The sequence below is a fragment of the Squalius cephalus genome, assembly GCF_949319135.1.
Source record: "Squalius cephalus genome assembly, chromosome: 10".
Classification (NCBI taxonomy): Eukaryota; Metazoa; Chordata; class Actinopteri; order Cypriniformes; family Leuciscidae; genus Squalius; species Squalius cephalus.
The window spans coordinates 37,235,695-37,253,123 of NC_137131.1; the positions used below are offsets into that span (position 1 = coordinate 37,235,695).

At 38.3% G+C, this 17,429-nt stretch overlaps 2 protein-coding genes across 6 annotated transcripts in view; one reads left to right on the top strand and one right to left on the bottom strand.

The window, feature by feature from the left end:
- The window catches only part of als2b (alsin Rho guanine nucleotide exchange factor ALS2 b), a 29,481-nt gene extending 18,416 nt beyond the window's left edge, over positions 1-11,065 (bottom strand). For 2 of the 5 annotated variants that reach the window (XM_079884777.1, XM_079884776.1), the window contains exons 1-8: positions 10,696-11,065; positions 9,502-9,554; positions 9,251-9,399; positions 6,066-7,123; positions 4,793-4,969; positions 3,777-3,924; positions 296-464; positions 20-116 (exon numbers count right to left, since the gene is read on the bottom strand). In XM_079884777.1, coding sequence (XP_079740903.1) covers positions 20-116; positions 296-464; positions 3,777-3,924; positions 4,793-4,969; positions 6,066-7,123; positions 9,251-9,399; positions 9,502-9,518 — 1,815 coding nt within the window. In that variant the 5' untranslated portion in view covers positions 9,519-9,554; positions 10,696-11,065. Of the gene's footprint in view, positions 1-19; positions 117-295; positions 465-3,185; positions 3,237-3,734; positions 3,925-4,792; positions 4,970-6,065; positions 7,124-9,250; positions 9,400-9,501; positions 9,555-10,695 lie in introns of all 5 variants that reach the window. The other 3 variants (XM_079884775.1, XM_079884774.1, XM_079884778.1) reach the window with 3 other exon arrangements.
- Positions 11,066-11,668: 603 nt separating this feature from the next.
- cdk15 (cyclin-dependent kinase 15) overlaps positions 11,669-17,429 on the top strand; it is a 25,670-nt gene continuing 19,909 nt past the window's right edge. Inside the window, exon 1 of the mRNA XM_079884787.1 lies at positions 11,669-12,037. Coding sequence (XP_079740913.1) covers positions 11,923-12,037 — 115 coding nt within the window. The 5' untranslated portion in view covers positions 11,669-11,922. The remainder of the gene's footprint in view (positions 12,038-17,429) is intronic.

A 17,429-nucleotide genomic window follows, 5' to 3' on the forward strand; every position in this document is an offset into this window, starting at 1 on the left:
TGCAGGTGAAGTGTGTCACCTGTGATTGGGCGGTCATGGCGAGAGAGTGATGAGCACCTGCTGCCACTCTCAACACCTCTTTACCATTCAGACTCTTTACACAGACGGGCTGCAGTCTGGAAAGAAAGAAGGAGAGAAATCACTACATTAGGTTCCTCTGTGATCCATCTAATTAGGCTGTCCTCATTTTGGCAGAGCACATTAAATTTAAAGCCCTGAATTCTTATGTAATTCACGAGTTGTTAGGGAAGACTGAAGCTCTTCGTGCCAACCCTGATGATGGGAAGACTCTGACCTGGGAAGGAGGTCACCGTGTCCAAGCTGCCCTTCCTGGCCTCGGCCCCAGCTCCACACTTCTGTCTGCAAAGAAGGCAGGTGGGCATCGGCCTCAGGTATGCCTCCTGGAGTGAGCGGGATGGCCCGTGCACGGGGGCGGCTCGTTCGCCGCAAAAGACGAGGAGACACTGAGAGAGTAGGAACGACAGAGAGAATAAACAACAAATCATATTCAAAGAAATTTAGAACATCAATATACAGGGCCCTATCATACACCTGGCACAATGCAGCACCAGGTGCGACGCAAGTGTTTTTTGCTAGTTTCAGCCCGACGCAGTTATCATTTTTCACGTCCTGCGCCACGTTGTTTAATAGCAAATGCATTTGCACCCATTTGTGCGAGGTGTGTTCTGGCGCATTGTTGGCGCATTGCTATTTTGAGGCAACTGAAATAGACTGCGCCAATTACCAACAAAAACCTGGTCTAAAGTCAAAAGGCGCAATATTTTTTGTTATTTAAAGAGCACGTTAGTAATGTGCGCCTACAGGCGGGTCCAACACGCACATACACTCTGCTTATTACACACACAGGAACGCGAAGCAGCACACAAACATGCCAAATATTAAAAATAAAAGGATTACAATGTAAAATATTAATATTTTGTACATAAAGATATGGTGGAATCCGGCCTGATGGTCTGCTTGTTCGCTTTAACCTCGCGCACGATCCGTTTCCTCGCTAGAGAAGCGTTCAGTCTTTCCGCTAGCAAATTCCACCATGTAAATAGTGAATCCGCCATGGCGTGAGCGAAACTGGCTTTTAAAGGAAATGGGAAATTACACACTGTTTTTTTGCACGTTAAACCCAAAACACACCCATTACTCATTAAGAGACTAGGGACAACCGTTTTAGACCATGCGCCGACCATTTTTCCCGTTGTTAAACTAGCAAAAGTATATTCGGATACGCCCTAAGTGCACTTGCGCCTTGCGCTAGGGCCCTTAGAGGCAGAACACAGTCCACATCCAAACAAAGACAGATCAGAAGAAAATGCAACTCATGTCAGATTGTTGCTCATAGAATATGCATTAGTTTGATTCTGCTATATGAACACAAACAAAGAGCATAGGGAAAATTCCCATGAATCATTTAACAGCACAGACAAAGACCTACAGACTAGGCCAACTTCAGTTTAACTCTCTGTAAAACACACTCATATATACACGGTATGGCCAGGTGCACACACAAATAAACACACACAGACTGCTGTCATGCTGAGTTATGTTCCAGCCCCACTGGGGTCCATCTGTCGCGCAGGAGGGGGCGAGGAGACAAGAAAGGTGTGTTTGTAGCAGGTAGCTGGATGCCATTGTCTTCTCTAGCCTGTGTATCAGCGGCTTTATGAACTCAGACAAACACACAACCAGACTGAGGTACACGATTAAAAATAAAGGCTCTTTACTGGCATCGATGGTTCGCTGAAGAACCATGAACATTCATTTTCATTGTATAAAAGGTTATTTACAGAGGAAAAAGGTTCTTTAGATTCTAAGAAGAAAATGTTTCTGGAAAATGGAACTGTTCACTGAAAGCTTCTTTGGCGAAACAAAAATGGTTCTTCCCTCTTTTAGAAACTTTATTTTTAAGAGTGTGTCCTGGAGCCTCATGAGCAGAGAGGTCCAAAACATTTTCTCATATAACAATCTCTAACTCAGCTAACTAAATGTAAATCACTTTAAAAACATGCAAAGCACTAAAGCAGAAAGTTTCTGACATCTCTGGAAAGTTTTGATTACATAAATTAAAAGGGGGATGTATTCATGTATCTACAACCTGCTTGTTATTAAAAATCAGAAGGTCTATTTCTCGCTAAATTGAATCGCACAAAGTGTCAACAACATGACTTGGTCATATTTCTCCCAAACACAAATATAAAAAAATGAATTATGTTTTAATTAAAACATTGAAGCAAGAATTTTCTTCATTATGAAATTTTTATTAAAATTATGCCCATTTTCACCCAAATTCAATTACTCTAATGTAAAAATTCTAAAACATATTATTCAAATAATTAATTGTAAAAAATATTTTCTTTTAACATATGCACTACCGTTCAAAAGTTTGGGTTCTGTAAGACTTTTTTATTGTTTTTAAAAGAAGTCTTTATGCTCACCAAACCTGCTTTTATTTGCTTAAAATTACAATAAAAACAGTATATTGTTAAAAAGTATTTACAAATTACAAGAACTGCTTTTTATTTTAATATATTTTAAAAATGTAATTTATTCCTGTGATGCAAAGCTGAATTTTCAGCATCATTAATCTAGTCTTCAGTGTCACATGATCCTTCAGAAATACTTCTAATATGCTGATTTGGATAAACATTTGGGTGAAAACAGTTGCACTGCTTAATGTTTTGGAGTTTTAATTTCTTTAAAAAAAATCTTACTAACCACAAACTTTTGAATGATTGTGTAGATATTTGATAAAATTTCAAAAAAAAATTATACTGCCTTTAGTTTACTCTGTAGTCTGATTAGTCTGATTTCAATAAAAATAAACTCTGTATTAAAGTATATTTTAATTTCTAAATTTGTAATTGCAATATAATCAAATGAGACTCAAAGAAAATGAGAATTACAAAAACAACTGTAAATTAAAAAAAAAATACCTAAAGTGATGTCAAATGTACATTACAGTAATAAGAATTTGGGTGTAAAATGTGCTTGATTAAATGTCATGAAAATTATCATAATCATAATGAAAATAGTTCAAAAATAAGCTTATTTTCTTTTATGCTAAATAAAATTTTCTTTTTTATTTTAATTTTGTTTCTGTGAGATTCACTAATAAATCTACTTCTAATCTAAACATTACGCTTTGTGCAACTGCAACTGCATATAAATACCTTCAGATGTTGTGTAGGATGCCCACACCGTCACCTCAAATGCCGCATTGTCTGTAACGATGGCAACAGCAATATATGGGAAACCTGTCCACACGTCTCGTCGGTAGAAATTTGAAGAGCCATGGCGATACAAACCATGCCGTTAACAAACACATTACAGTTCGCTTAAGTTGGCCAATCGGTGATTTGGAGGGTTTTACTTTGAACTGAATGAACTAAGTCTTAACACACTGCACAGGATTATGATTAAACATATTCAACTAATAAAAGAATACATTCATAGCAATCCTCCCTCTGGTTCACATGGGTCTAAAGAGCGGTACAGTCTCGTTACGCTCTCTACACTCAGATGATTATAAAACCAGGCCATTTTCTTTAAATATTTATGAAATTTGTCACAAAAAGGAATGGAGTTGTTAGTTATTCATAGCCTCTGCAGCAGAAACACCAAGCGTGTTGACAGAAAAGGCAAAACTCCGTAAGATGCTCGATAACTAGTCCATGCTCATGAAAACTCAAGCGTAGATGCACATCCCCACGCAGACTTACGGAGACGGTACACTGGGTGTAAGAGAAGGAGAACGTGTGTACCCTGAGAGAGCAGGCCAGGCAGGGACAGGCGACGGCTGAGCTCCGCCTCCTCCTCTCGGATGTCCCCCAGGCTGGAGCTTTTCTTCCCCTGCATGGGCTCCTCCAGACGGAGTCTCTCCTCCACTCGCTCACGGCCCTCTCCTGGAGCCTGGAGCACAACAACTCTGGTCAAACACATCATATCTGGATCATCATTAGGGGTGTAACGGTACACAAACATGACGGTTCGGTAAGAACTTCGGTATTGAAGCATTCGATATTCGGTACAGCAGGGGTATTTGGTACAACACTCAAATGAAAAAAAAAAACATGAGGCAGGTTGTGCATTAACTTCTCCAATTCATTATTGAAATATAATCATTTACACAGTTACAGTCTTGTTTTCATAGCAAATTTATTTAAACATATATTAAAATAATTAAGACATTACTAATGGGTAAAGTAAATATAATGAATATATAAGCTAATATAGTGCATATATTTAGTGAAATTCTCCCCTCTAGAGTTCATAGACTCTACAGCATGTTAGTTCACTAGAGAAATGAACTCTAGAGGGGAGATAGACACTATATGACTTGCCTGAGGTAAATTGAATGCTACGCGAGATGTTCTCAAGCTGTTTTATTGATGCCTTTCTGCGTTTGAAACAATGGTTGAGAGATTACAAGTAAACATATCTATGCAGAGATCATCTGTTCTTCTTCTTCTGTGCTTTTTCCTGTTGTGGTGGTTAGGAAACAGCGTTGCATTACCGCGCACCCCTTCTGGATTGGAGTGTGGATCGCCTGTGACTGACTGTATTTGTCGTCTGACTGTATGAACCGAACCAAACCGAATACATGTACCGTTACACCCCTAATCATCATCCTTCAGTTTCTTTCCAATAAAAGTGCCAAATATGAAAATGACATAATTATATAGAAAATGTATTGGTTTAATGTTTAAAGAGCGTGATTCTGGCATGTCAATGTAACAAACATTTAACATACAGTATAAAAACTGGAAAATACACTTACCCAGTAACCAATGACTTTTCTAAGAGAGAGAGCTTCATATGTGGACACTACACGTTCCCCAACTGCAGAGGCACAGGACACCATCAAGTTGTTCAATGCAGAGCCCATTGGAGTCACAGACTGGGCGACCGGGATCAAGGGGTCAGAGGTGAAAGGATCAGCAGGGTCACTGGAGAGCTGTGATAAGACAGATATGAGCTAGACGTGAGAGTTCTGAATTGCACATTTAGAAGAAATTGAACAGTTTGAATTACGATGGCTTGGGATGGTCGACTTGTTGGACAGGGATGGTCAGCTAGTATATTTAACTAAATATAGACATTTTTATCTATAATATTTGTTAAAAGTGAAGCTGTCAACTTCTCGTGGGTTTTAGCATGTTGACAAACTAACAGTTAAAATGACAAATTCTGTACAAATCATTTACTCACCCTCATGTCATTCCAAACCTATATGGCCATTTATTGGTAACCAAACAGTTTTAGTGACCAATGACTTCCACTGTATGGACAAAAAACACTGAGACATTTCTCAAGATACCTTCTTTTATGTTCCGCAGAAGATAGAAAATCATACATTTTTGGAATGACATGTGGATGAGTAAATTATACATTTAAATTCTGGGGTAAATTATGAATTTTAATTTTTGACCATTTCTATTAGATCTGGATATAGAGATATAGATATGTAGTTGTACATGTACATTACCATTTATTTTCATATTTACATTTAGATTACTTCTGCCTGACTTTTTTTTTTTTTAAATGCTAAATTTAATAATACTGTTCAAAGTAATCTTCAACAGAATCTCCATTTTTTATACTGTACAATACATTATAATGTTGTAAAGCCCAAACTCACTTCTAACATTTACAATTACCTATTTTAGTTTTTGGTGTTTATTTTTAACTAATTTAGACAAAATAGTACTGAATTTATAATGCAGGCCAGTTATCAGTTATAAGTATCAGCTAGAATTTTAATACTGCATTCTGTACAGCGAGCTAACTGCTATTTTCAAAATGATCGCACCATTTTAAGTGAAAAAGTTAATAAAATGTATGTAGAGAAATCCATCTAAGAGTGTTCATTTGTCAACTTAATGTTTACTGGGCATTAGGTATGTTTATATGTACTAGTCCAATCCAATTTCATATTCTGAATGTTCTGTCTATAAACTTTATATGAACCCTAAATTTTGCAATCTGATTGAGCCAACTAATGGATTATTTGGATGCATGTAAACGTAGCTACTGTTGTGCCAGAGACTAACCTGAGCAGAATGAAGTGTGCTGGGGGTCTTGGCGATGTGCTCTGCCAGGGCATGATCAGAAAGTCTCTTAAGATAGGCCTTCACGGCCTGCTCATCGGGGAATGGGGAGTACTTCCCCCCTGTGGCTCGACAGCTGTCCGGCTCAAGGGTGCAGGACTCTGAGGCTTCCACACAAACCTCTCCATTTGCGACCGGAGATTCATGCTCAGTCGAGACTTCTATGGTTGGTTCTACAGGTTCTTGGCTAGATGCAGGAACCTGAATTTGGGGTTCAGAGGCAGGTGTGCTGTCAGGAAGAAGTGTAGATTCAGGGATTGTGCTGGAGCTGGGTGATCTTGGGATCTGGGTGGACATGGATGGAACAGGTTCTGTAGGAGAGCTCTTGCCTTGTTTAACCTGTTCTGGGCTCCCCTCTAATGCAGGCTTGGTCTCGCCGCTGTCAAGCGCAACACCTAGTGGACAGTGATGGCCATCAGAGATGATGACATGGTCCTCTTTGTCAGTCATAGTGTACAGCAGCTGATGGCACTGACCGCACTTGTCTTGAGGGGGTTTCCGAGACACCAGAGCCTCAGAACTTCGCACCACAGCCAGGCTGTGAGCGGCTCCACAGGCCACCTGCAACACGTGCCTTCCCGCCAGGGGCTCTACCTTCTGGGGCTTCCAGACAGGAAACGTGGAAGTGTTCAGGCCCAGCTGGCACCCGCTGCCCCAAGCCCAGACTTCATGCTTGGCTGAAAGAGCGAGAGTGTGCTGGTCCCCACATGCCACCTCCAGGATCTTCACCGTCTGAGGGGGTGTGGACTCAGAGTCAAGCACGCCCACAGGGGTGGGGTTAGGGATAACAGAGAGTCCCAAAAGGCCACACTGGCCATGAGCGTTTTCTCCCCACATGTGCACGCCTCCATCCTCCGTTACTACTCCACTGTGGGCGGAGCCAGCAGCCACAAAAACAACATGTTGTTCGCTAAGCACTGCCTCCAAAACGGGCTCAGTCACCACTGATGATGATTGGTTCTGTTTCCAAGGCAACTCACCAAAACTGTAGACTTGTCCCCCTAAATATAGTACAGAAATTATTACATATCTGGATTGCAATATCATTGCAAAATGTATGAGAAGCAATAGTTTTATCTTTTCACAAGCATCTGTTTAAAGCAGGTCTCAACCAAGGGGCTGGTGACACCTAGGGGACCTCAGTAAACTTCTAAGGGGGCCATAGGATGACTTAAAAAAAAAAATCAATTAATTATATTAAAATAATCAAACTTAATAAAAAGTACTTTCTCTCTTAATAACAATTGTTTTTATTCAAGAATGTACAATTCCTGAAACTTTTGGGATCACAACGTGAATCCTGCTTAATTTAATTTCTGCATTCCTAATTTCTGTAAATAAAAAAAGAAAACAAGCTGCTTTGTCATAATTACAGGAGACATACCGGAGGAAATATCTTAAAGGAGACATATCATGCTTTTAAATCGTTCCTTTTTACATATAAATCATACATTTGTAGTCTATATAAAGTGTAACTGCAATGCTTGGGTCTGAATTCCTCATTATTATAGCTCCACAGGCCCCTTTTCTTCCCCTTTTCTGATGAGCGTCTGAGAGCAACTCGTTTTGGTGCGGTCTCTTTAAATACAATTGAGACACTTCATACCCCGCCCCCTCTCCAGGATGCAGAGGTGACACTCGGTTCAACTCCACCCCGTTCGGCCATTTTTGTAGTTTGATAGCAGAGATAAGATTATCTAGCGGCACAGAAACTTTTTATTCACACGTTATTAACAAAATGTCAACAACGGAAGACTTGTCCAGCCAGCCTTACATGTTCGAGCCAGAGTCGGAGTCGGAGCGAGATGAAAATGAAGACGACGAACCTGCAGAAGAATGTCTTCATATGGATGTATCGCAATGGTGTGTTACTGTATTTACACATGAAACTTTGGTCTTCCGACCTTTTACCACCGTGTCGATTTATTTTGATTAATATGTGCGAGGGAGAGAGAGCAAGACAGCGTCTAGTTTGGAGACGGTGTCTTGTTTACACTTTCGCCTGGCTCCGAAGAGAGAGAGAGAGAGAGAGAGAGTGCGCGCGCGCGACCGGGTCTCTCTCTCTCTGCTCGTTCTTTAAGTTAAACATACGCCCTGTCATAAGCGCGGCAGTTCATCTACATTAGACGGTGTAATGAAGCGTGTGGGTTACTACATCCAACAACCGAACATTTTGACTTACCCTCTCGTAACTTCTGCATCTTTTAGCTTGGACTACAAAATTGCAGCGAGAAATAAAAATGGCGGATTGCTCGAAGTGTTGGGCCGGAAGTCAATGTCCTTATTTGGCAGTTCCGCTGCAAATACTGTGATGTAATAGTTCAAAAAACGTCATAGAGAACAGAAAAATCGGAACAGGTTGAAAAATATGGCCAAAACAGAATATAAAGATATCAACGAAGCACCTGAAGAGAATAATTTCAACTTTTCTGTACTTCTAAACACTCCAAATATACAACTAAATGCATTTAAGGGCTAAAAAAGTGGATTTAGCATGATATGTCCCCTTTAAGGTGAGGTCACATATAACATTGTTTGGCGAAAAATTTCCTGAATTTCCTATAAGAGTGAGTTTTGACACAGATTCTGTGACGGATTCAAATTGGTCACGTAGATTCGCCGTGTTGACCAACAGAAATCCGCTTACTTTGAAAGTGACTTCTGTGTGAGCTGTGCTTAATACATCACTAGTCACTACACTATTTTCAACAGACTTAGACATTTTTTGCCTGTGACATTTTGCCGAAATCATCGTGCATTGACCATCGAAAATACCTCAATGTATCCAAGTCTCTTTTCAAATTATTAATTTTTTCCATTTTAGAATAGTTCACCCAAATATAAAATGCAAACCTGTATGACTTTCATTTGTGGAACCCATAAAATAAAAGTCAGTGGGGTCTAAAACAACACTGGACACCAAAGACTTTCATGACATGGACAAACACAGACATTTTTCAGAATATCTTTTGTGCTCCATAGAAGAAATAAAGGTTTGTACTGACATTAGACTACTGAGATTAAACTAAAAGCTCATCAAATATTAGTTATTTGCATCTACAGTGTTTCCCAGCCAAATTTGCATGTGTATCTATGCCTTGTTCGTGTGTGAATTAATAATACATTACCCTCTACTAGCAGAACACCATGTCTAGCTCCCAGGGCAGCCTGGAGCACGGGCCGGGAGAGCAGCACCCTCTCTGGTGTGGTGCTGTAGGAGTATCCCCTCCACGTGTGGAGCAAACCCCTCTCCCCAGAACCGTCCTCCTCGCCAGAACTACAAACACAGGGATGCACACACTCTTAGAGAAGTCATGAGACAAGAAACAAACACTTCTTTGTTTAACCCTGCTGGCAGTCTGTCTTTGAACACACTCACCTTATCTGCTTCTCCATCTCTAAACGTTCCCCATGTCACCGTAGATGATTGTCCTGTGAGAGAACGGGTGATAAATGATTTCAGATGCTGAATCACAACAAAAGGTTTGCCAACAACTTGTTTGTTTAAAACTGTCACCACACAACCCCTTGAACATAGGTTGTAATTCATGAATGCTTTGAAATACAGACCTTCTAGAGATTATTACAGAAGTGAAAGCAGCTTCAAAAATGAAAGAGTAAAAAAGTTACGAGTTAAAGTTTATGTTTCTGAATTAAACATTTTTATTCTATTCAAAATATATATTTTACTAAATAATTCCGACTCTAAAATTCCAATTTTACTAATTTAAATTTGATGTCACGAAAATGGAGCTCGCTAAAATATTTTAAAGTACCATTTTCATAATAATGCAATGTCCAATTTCAAAACGGTTTTCACATTAATTTTGAGTGTGTGAGTGAATTTTTAACCTTTCGAATGACAATTTGTGATTATAACTAAAACAAGTAATGATACTAAAATAATAATAACGTTAACATACTGAACTAACAATGCTTCATTGAACTACAGTCACGAGAGTGAGCTAATTCTGAGTATATAAGAATAGAATAGAATAAATCTAGATTATGTGTAAAGCAAAGACCCTTGACTCTAGACTAACTGTGTAAACACATGTGTGTACACACACCGATCAGGGACAAAGGTGACGTAGAGCTGTGATGAAATCATCAGCTGAATTGACAAAAACACAACAACAGGTCTGGGGTACTGTCTAATAAATGTACATTTTCTTAATAACTCCTTATGAAGAAGTTCTTCATTAAAGCACAACCTGTCAAGCAGGTTAAGATGGTCATGAAAAAACTGACATGAAATACAGCAATAAGAAAACTCATTAAGATTCGCTTTTCAGATAGGCCTACAATATACTAAAATGATAACAATGATCCATTATAATAATGTCTAATATGAAACTAGACATGTCTGATGACACCAAAGCTCAACAGATTTGGAGAAACAGCATCGACAGGTGGGGATCATGTTAAATAACTGATGAGTGGAAGATCGTTACACCACTGTAAAGTCATACAAATACAATGCAGTCCCTTGAAGACAGAAACATTCCTAATCTTCATTTTATTCGCTGCTTCAATATCAATCTGATATACATTATGCTTCGTTCATTCTTACCCCGATATCTCCGTAGCGAATGATTCTTGGTTTAAAATATATATTGTCAGCTTTTTAAAACGCTTGATCATAGATATAGTATAACCGGTAATGAAAGTAGCAGACAGATGGCAGAGCGAAGCTCATGATGATGATATTAATCGGGTGTTGTTGTGGTTGTTGTGAGCGCTTCAATCCACGGAGAAGCAGGAGGGACAAACCAGGTGGAGTATTTACGCTTTCGCTTTTTCGACTCGGGCAGGTAGCGGATGAGAGATGAGTTGGTTGCTTGAAATGCTCAGCTGGTAAGCTAAATATATTATTTTATTAGTCTATTGAAACTGTAGATTAATAATAATATATGGATTAATATTTTGCTCTTGCAGTTGTCTTCGTGTCACTTTCGCTAAAAGGTTTTTTTTTTTTTTGACGTAACTTAGATTATTTTTCTTAAAGGGATAGTTCAACCAAAACTGAAATTTCTGTCATTATTACTCACCCTCATGTTGTTCCAAAACCCTTGAGACTTTCATTCATCTTCGGAACACAAATAAAGATCTTTTTGATGAAATCTGAGAGCTTTCTTTCCCTCCGTTTACAGCTAGCCTACTCAACTGACACTTTACGTGAGTGTCAACTTTAAATCACTGGGCGGCAATTGTCAACAAATAAAGCAGCTGAGATTTGCTATTTGTTTAGTATTTTTTGTATATTTGTTTTGCTATTGTATATTTATTTAGCTTATTTGCTGAAGTGAAATTTCAAACATTTGTTTTTCTCTCTATTTATCCTTCAGACTCTCTTTTTCTCACACACTCATAAAGACGCACACACTTACACCCTCTGGGTTTTTTTTTAGATGCACCAGCCTTTCAAAACAAACCAGCAATTCCCTTGCCTCTCTTTAATTTTCAGCCAATCGGATGGTGGTTTGCAGAAGAATTCTGATTGGCCTGTGACCATACAAGCGGCAGTGGCAGCGGCAGTGGCAGCTGCAGGAGGCAGGAGAGCAACAGAGAGAGAGAGAGAGAGAGAGAGAGAGAGAGAGAGAGAGAGAGAGAGAGAGAGAGAGAGAGAGAGAGAGAGAGGTACAAGGAGACAGGAGGAGAGCTCTCAGAGTAAACGTAGGAGGACAGAGAAGGGAACTTGTCTCAGCGTGGGTGCTGTCTGCCACAAGCTGCCTGAAGCAAGAGGATGACATGCTGGATAAAGGAACAGTGATGAGGTCCAGTACCACACTCAAAATGTATGGGTCACAGTGAGAGCCTCCCGTCGTATCAGCAGTTCCATCAAGGTCCAGCAGAAGAAGCAGACAGCATGCAGAACCTCCGGCATGCAGCTTCTGAGGCTTTCCAGCGTCTCGGTAAGTGCATTTCAGCTCTAAGAATATACAAACAGTACCGAAATCTGTCCTTGATAAGGTGTGTTGATGATGTCTCTGTTGGAAAGAGGAATAGTGCAATAAATCTTCTTCATCCCCAGCATCTCAGCTGCACATTGAAACTGTAAATAACTTGATTCATGATCTGCTTATAATGGTTACATTCACATTCTCTATTTTGTGCCAAAAATAGTGAAGGGTCCAATTCCAATCAGGGTCACAACTTTATTTTTCTCAGGGTCATTCCTGATGCATCCTTGACCAACCAATTTAATATGTAGAAGGAAAAGTATTGATTATTGATTAATACCTTGATTATAAAGGATAGCCTATATATATGTTTCAGTTGTATGTAATTGAACACAAACTGTTGCTTACATTAAATTTAATGTGAGAAGATACTAGCCCCTTTAACTCATAGATTTCATCTCCTGAAATCTATTTACATTTCCAAAGAAACTATACCCTCCTGAACAAAACTGTTTAAACCAGTCTAAGGTGGTCTGAGCTGGTTTAGTTGGTCTCCCAGTTTGGCCAGTTGCCAAAATGTCCTGTAGAACCCATTATTAAAACTAAAACTATGAAAAAGATTTTTGGTAATTGAAATAAAGTTGCAAATAAAATAAAAATATTAGATGAAAATCTTAAACTAAATAAAAATAGAAATGTTGCCTAGGCAACTAAGTGAAATAAAGTCAGCATGAAACAGTAGTTGCGATAGTCTTTTCTTCCCTATTGTGACGTATATCTGAGTGAAAAGGCTTCTCGAACAAGAAAAAATGTAGTGGGAACTCAACTTTTGTCCAGCGGGAGTTGATTGGATCTTTGGATCATTGTTGTTTGCTATTGGTCGATCTCGTGTGAGTGACAGGTTGTCCCGCCCTTGCGGAATTAAACGTGTCATCAAGTTATTTCAATTAAGAGAACAAATGAATAAATTAATAAAAAATGTATTTGCACGGATAAATAATTTATAATAAATACCGCAATATTCTATATAAAAAATAAGAATTGGTCATTTTGATTTCATTGTGACTAAAACTGATGTAAAAATAAATTCAACCTAAATAGTAATATTAAAAAAAAAAAAAAAAAAAAAATACAAAAATGTCAAAAATATGTAAAATAAAATAGGTATAGGAAATATAAAAATAAATTTGAATAAAAAGAAAAACAGAAAATTATAAATAAAATAAAATAATAATCTATGATGTTTTTCCAGAAGGGTATATGCGACTCTCAACCATAACCAATAGATTGTTGTGGCTAAGCACGTGTCATTGTCGATGTGCACTGGAAGACAAATAGCCCAAGCGTGCTTGTAGCAGAACAGAGAGGATTCTGCTTGACCTGTGGATACAAGACAGAATGTCCTACACTGTAGAGATATTATCCGTGCTTAACTGTATGGCAGAAGTGTGATTTTGCTGTGATGGAGAAGGGAAGGCTCCTGTAGGTGAGAGAAAAACAGCCTGTAACAGCATCTGTGTTCCTCTCCTGAGAGGCAGGAGGGCTGAGAGTTAAGAAAACTGTGTGTGTTAGATGTGAAAAAAGCAGGCACGAGTGAAAGGCATTGACGTTAAATAAATCGCACTAGTGGTAAACCTGTCGCTGGCTATTTCTGGACATGAATTTAAGCACACTTCCTCACCATGTAAGAAATTAGCCTATTACTGTCCTGTGAACAGCCGGCAAATCTGCATTTTTCTCAGAACTGCCAGTTTGTCTGCCTTTCTTGGGCTGACCAACCTGAAATCACTTTCCTTGTGATTATTTTCCTGAATTTTGTGGATGTTCTTTTTTTCTCTAAATTGGTTTATCTGAAGTCGTATTCCTGATCTGGGTTAAGGACCTCATTAAATGGCGTGATGAGTTCCTGTGTTGACATATCTCCTATTGAAGAATCATCAGTATCACCAGATAACAAATTAATAACTTGTATTCATTAGAAATTAATAATTAATAATGAATTTTACGATTACTGATATAAGTATTTCCAACCTTAACTGAATATATACAGTACACATGTTAAGCAGTAGCATAGCAAATATCAACAGCTTGATTGTTATATTGTTAAAAAATGTAAACTATATTATTGCCCAGTGATATTAAAATTTGGATATATAACATCCTACTTTGATATATATTTCATCCAACTTTATCTGCATACATACATTACGTAAAGCGATGTATTCTATAATAGTATATTACAAATCTCAACTACCTGAATTTTTGTCACAAAATGTAACTATATTATCACCCAGCTCTTTGCATAAAGTTGGATAAATAAGTAGGCTATGTGTAACTTTACCCATATACATACTTGCTTTGCGCAATAAGCCATCTCAACGGCTTCATTGCTTGTAAAATATAAACTATATTATAACCCAGCTCTAATCTGCTTAATGCAACTATAAGGCATGAAGAAATTTAATTATTATTATCATTAACATCATTATTTTCTGTAAAGCTGCTTTGAAAGAATTATAATGAAAAGCCCTATACAAATAAATTTGACTTGACTTAAAGGGATAGTTCACCCAAAAATGAACATTTTGTCATCATTTACTCACCCTCATGTTATTCCAATCCTGTATGAGTTTCTTTCTTCTGTTGAACACAAAAGAAGCCATTTTGAAGAATGTTGGTAATCAGACATTTGATGGTAGCCATTGACTTCCGTAGTAATTTTCCCCTACTATGAAAGTCAATGGCTTCGTCAACTTTCTGATTACCAACATTCTTTAAAAGATCTTCTTTTGTGTTCAACAGAAGAAAGAAACTCACACAGGTCTGGAACAACATGAGGGTGAGGGTTAGGGTGGGACATATTGAAGAGGTTGTCTTTTAATAGCCAATAGCCTTCTGTGTATATGACAGTAATGACACAATCATGAACTATGATTTGATGCTTATTGCTAGTCAGAGGCAGGAGAGACATTCTCAAATTTCAATCTAGAGAACATTTTATTGGGAAAAAAAAGTATATTCCAAGATTATCAATACTTTGGTGTGCTTTTCAAGGAGAGAAAGTCTGTGTATTTAAAGTCAGCAGACAGAAGTTACGATAGTCTTTTCTCCCTATTGTGGCGTATATCCGAGTAAAACTGCTTCTCGAACAAGAAGAAATGTTGGGCGGAACTTGATTTTGTCTGGGAATTGATTGGATGGTTTTGGTTTGCTATTGCTGTGATGTCATGTGAGTGATAGGTTGTCCCGCCCTCGCGCCAGTAAACACATCATCAGAGAAGAGATTCCCTTCTTTTACATGTTGAATTTCAGCTCCTCCGTTCCTGTTTTTGGTTTGTGGCCCCTAGGTAAAGAATGAAGTGATACAGGAATACTTTTAAACCTGCAGCAATTCCATTATTAAATAAAAAAAGTATGAGATGACATGCATGGCACTTAAAGGGATAGTTCACTTTGAAATTAAATTTTGGTATGTTTTAGCTTACCTCAAGGGCATCCAAGATGTAGGCCTAGGTGTCTTTGTTTCCGCAGTAGTTTCAGTTTTAATATTTTTAGGTCAAACCGTTTTTGTCTGTCAGTCATATAATGCAGGTCTGTGGTCACGGTCTCAAAGAGCATGCACAGAGAAGTCCAAATTAAACAATTCCCCATCGTCCAAATTAAACAATTCCCCATCGTAAGTACACATTGATGGCCTAAGACACGAAACGAGCGGTTTGTGTGAGAAAACGAACAGTATTTATATCGTTTTTACCTCTTGTACACTTTCCGGCGCTTGCGCAGACTAAGCCAGAATGCGCGCACACGTCACACACCAGGAAGCGCGTGCGCCCTCAGATCACTTGGACGTGGTTATGTACAAGAGGTAAAAACGATATAAATACTGTTCGTTTTCTCACACAAACCGCTTGTTTCGTCCATCAATGTGTACTTACGATGGGGAATTGTTTAATTTGGCTTTGCTCTTTGAGATAGTGACCATAGACCTGCATTATATGACTGATAGACAAGAACGGTTTGACTTAAAAATATCAAAATTGAAACTATTGCGGAAACAAAGACACCTACATCTTGGATGCCCTTGAGGTAAGCTAAAACATACCAAAATTTAATTTCAAAGTGAACTATCCCTTTAATGCTTTTGAGGGGGTGGGTGATTATGTGTGTTTGTATAGGCACATTGTCATGACCTTTTTCTTAGGAATTTTGTATATCTTTATTTTACCTTTTTGATATTATATTATAATGGTATATGCATATTCTGATGTTTTATGATTTTTGTCTTAATTATAGATTGCTGAATCTCTTGTCTGCACAACAAATTTACCCTCAGCTACTAATAAAGACACATTGACCTTGAGATGTCACTGCAAGAGGAGAAGATATTTTGATTAAAGATTACGAGGGTGCATTAATATAAATATATATTTGAATGATGTGCATGGATAAATCATTTATAATAAATACTTCAATGTTCCATTTAAAGAAAGAAAATTGAATTGTCAATTTAGATTTCATGGTGACTGACTTTAAATCCACATATTTTAACTGATATACGCTAGCTTTTAGATGGTATCAAAGCTAACAGACATTTACTGTGGTCTTTAACTTGACTTGTTTAGCTTGTTTGTCTGCACTTGTCTGATAGCCTACGTGAGTGATGGGTGGCTGTACACATTGCTTACAGAATACAGATCAGTGAGAGAGAGAGAGAGAGAGAGAGAGAGAGAGAGAGAGAGAGAGAGAGAGAGGGAAGGAGGGAAAACGTGAGTTGGCAACAGTAAGAAAAGGATGTCAAGCGGTGATGAAGGAGAGAACAATCTTGATGGAATATGGAAACATACTTGTGCAGAGACAGAAAGAGTGGAGTGTAGAGATGGATGAGAGGATGAAAAGAGAGAATCGGGAAGCCCTGATGCATCTGAGCATGAGTTATGAGCTCTCTGAGCCCTCCCTTACCCTGACTCATAAATATCTGTGCGATAAATGCTCCGGGGGAAGCAGAAACACACAGAGACAGCACAGATCATTGGTTGACACGCAAAAATATACTCCACTGAGTAACCTGTGTGAGTGACGTTTGTATGCAGTAAACGGTAAAACTATTGCCGCTACAAACTAGTGATTATGATTACAAAAATAAATTTAAATATTCTGATAACAAATACCAGTTTGCAAAACAATCACAAATGGCCGTACCCGTTCTTATGTTAAAAAAACTAGGTGGAGAAATAGCCAGGAATGGTTGTTAGGATGTTGCTAGGTAGTGTCATGGGTGGTTTCTTTCTGGAAATTTTTTCAGTGCATTCCTACCCCCTTGTCTTAAATACACGTATTAATCCATATTAGAGTTGTCATCAAGTATGAGAAATAATGCTTCCCTGGGCATGCATTTTTTATAAAT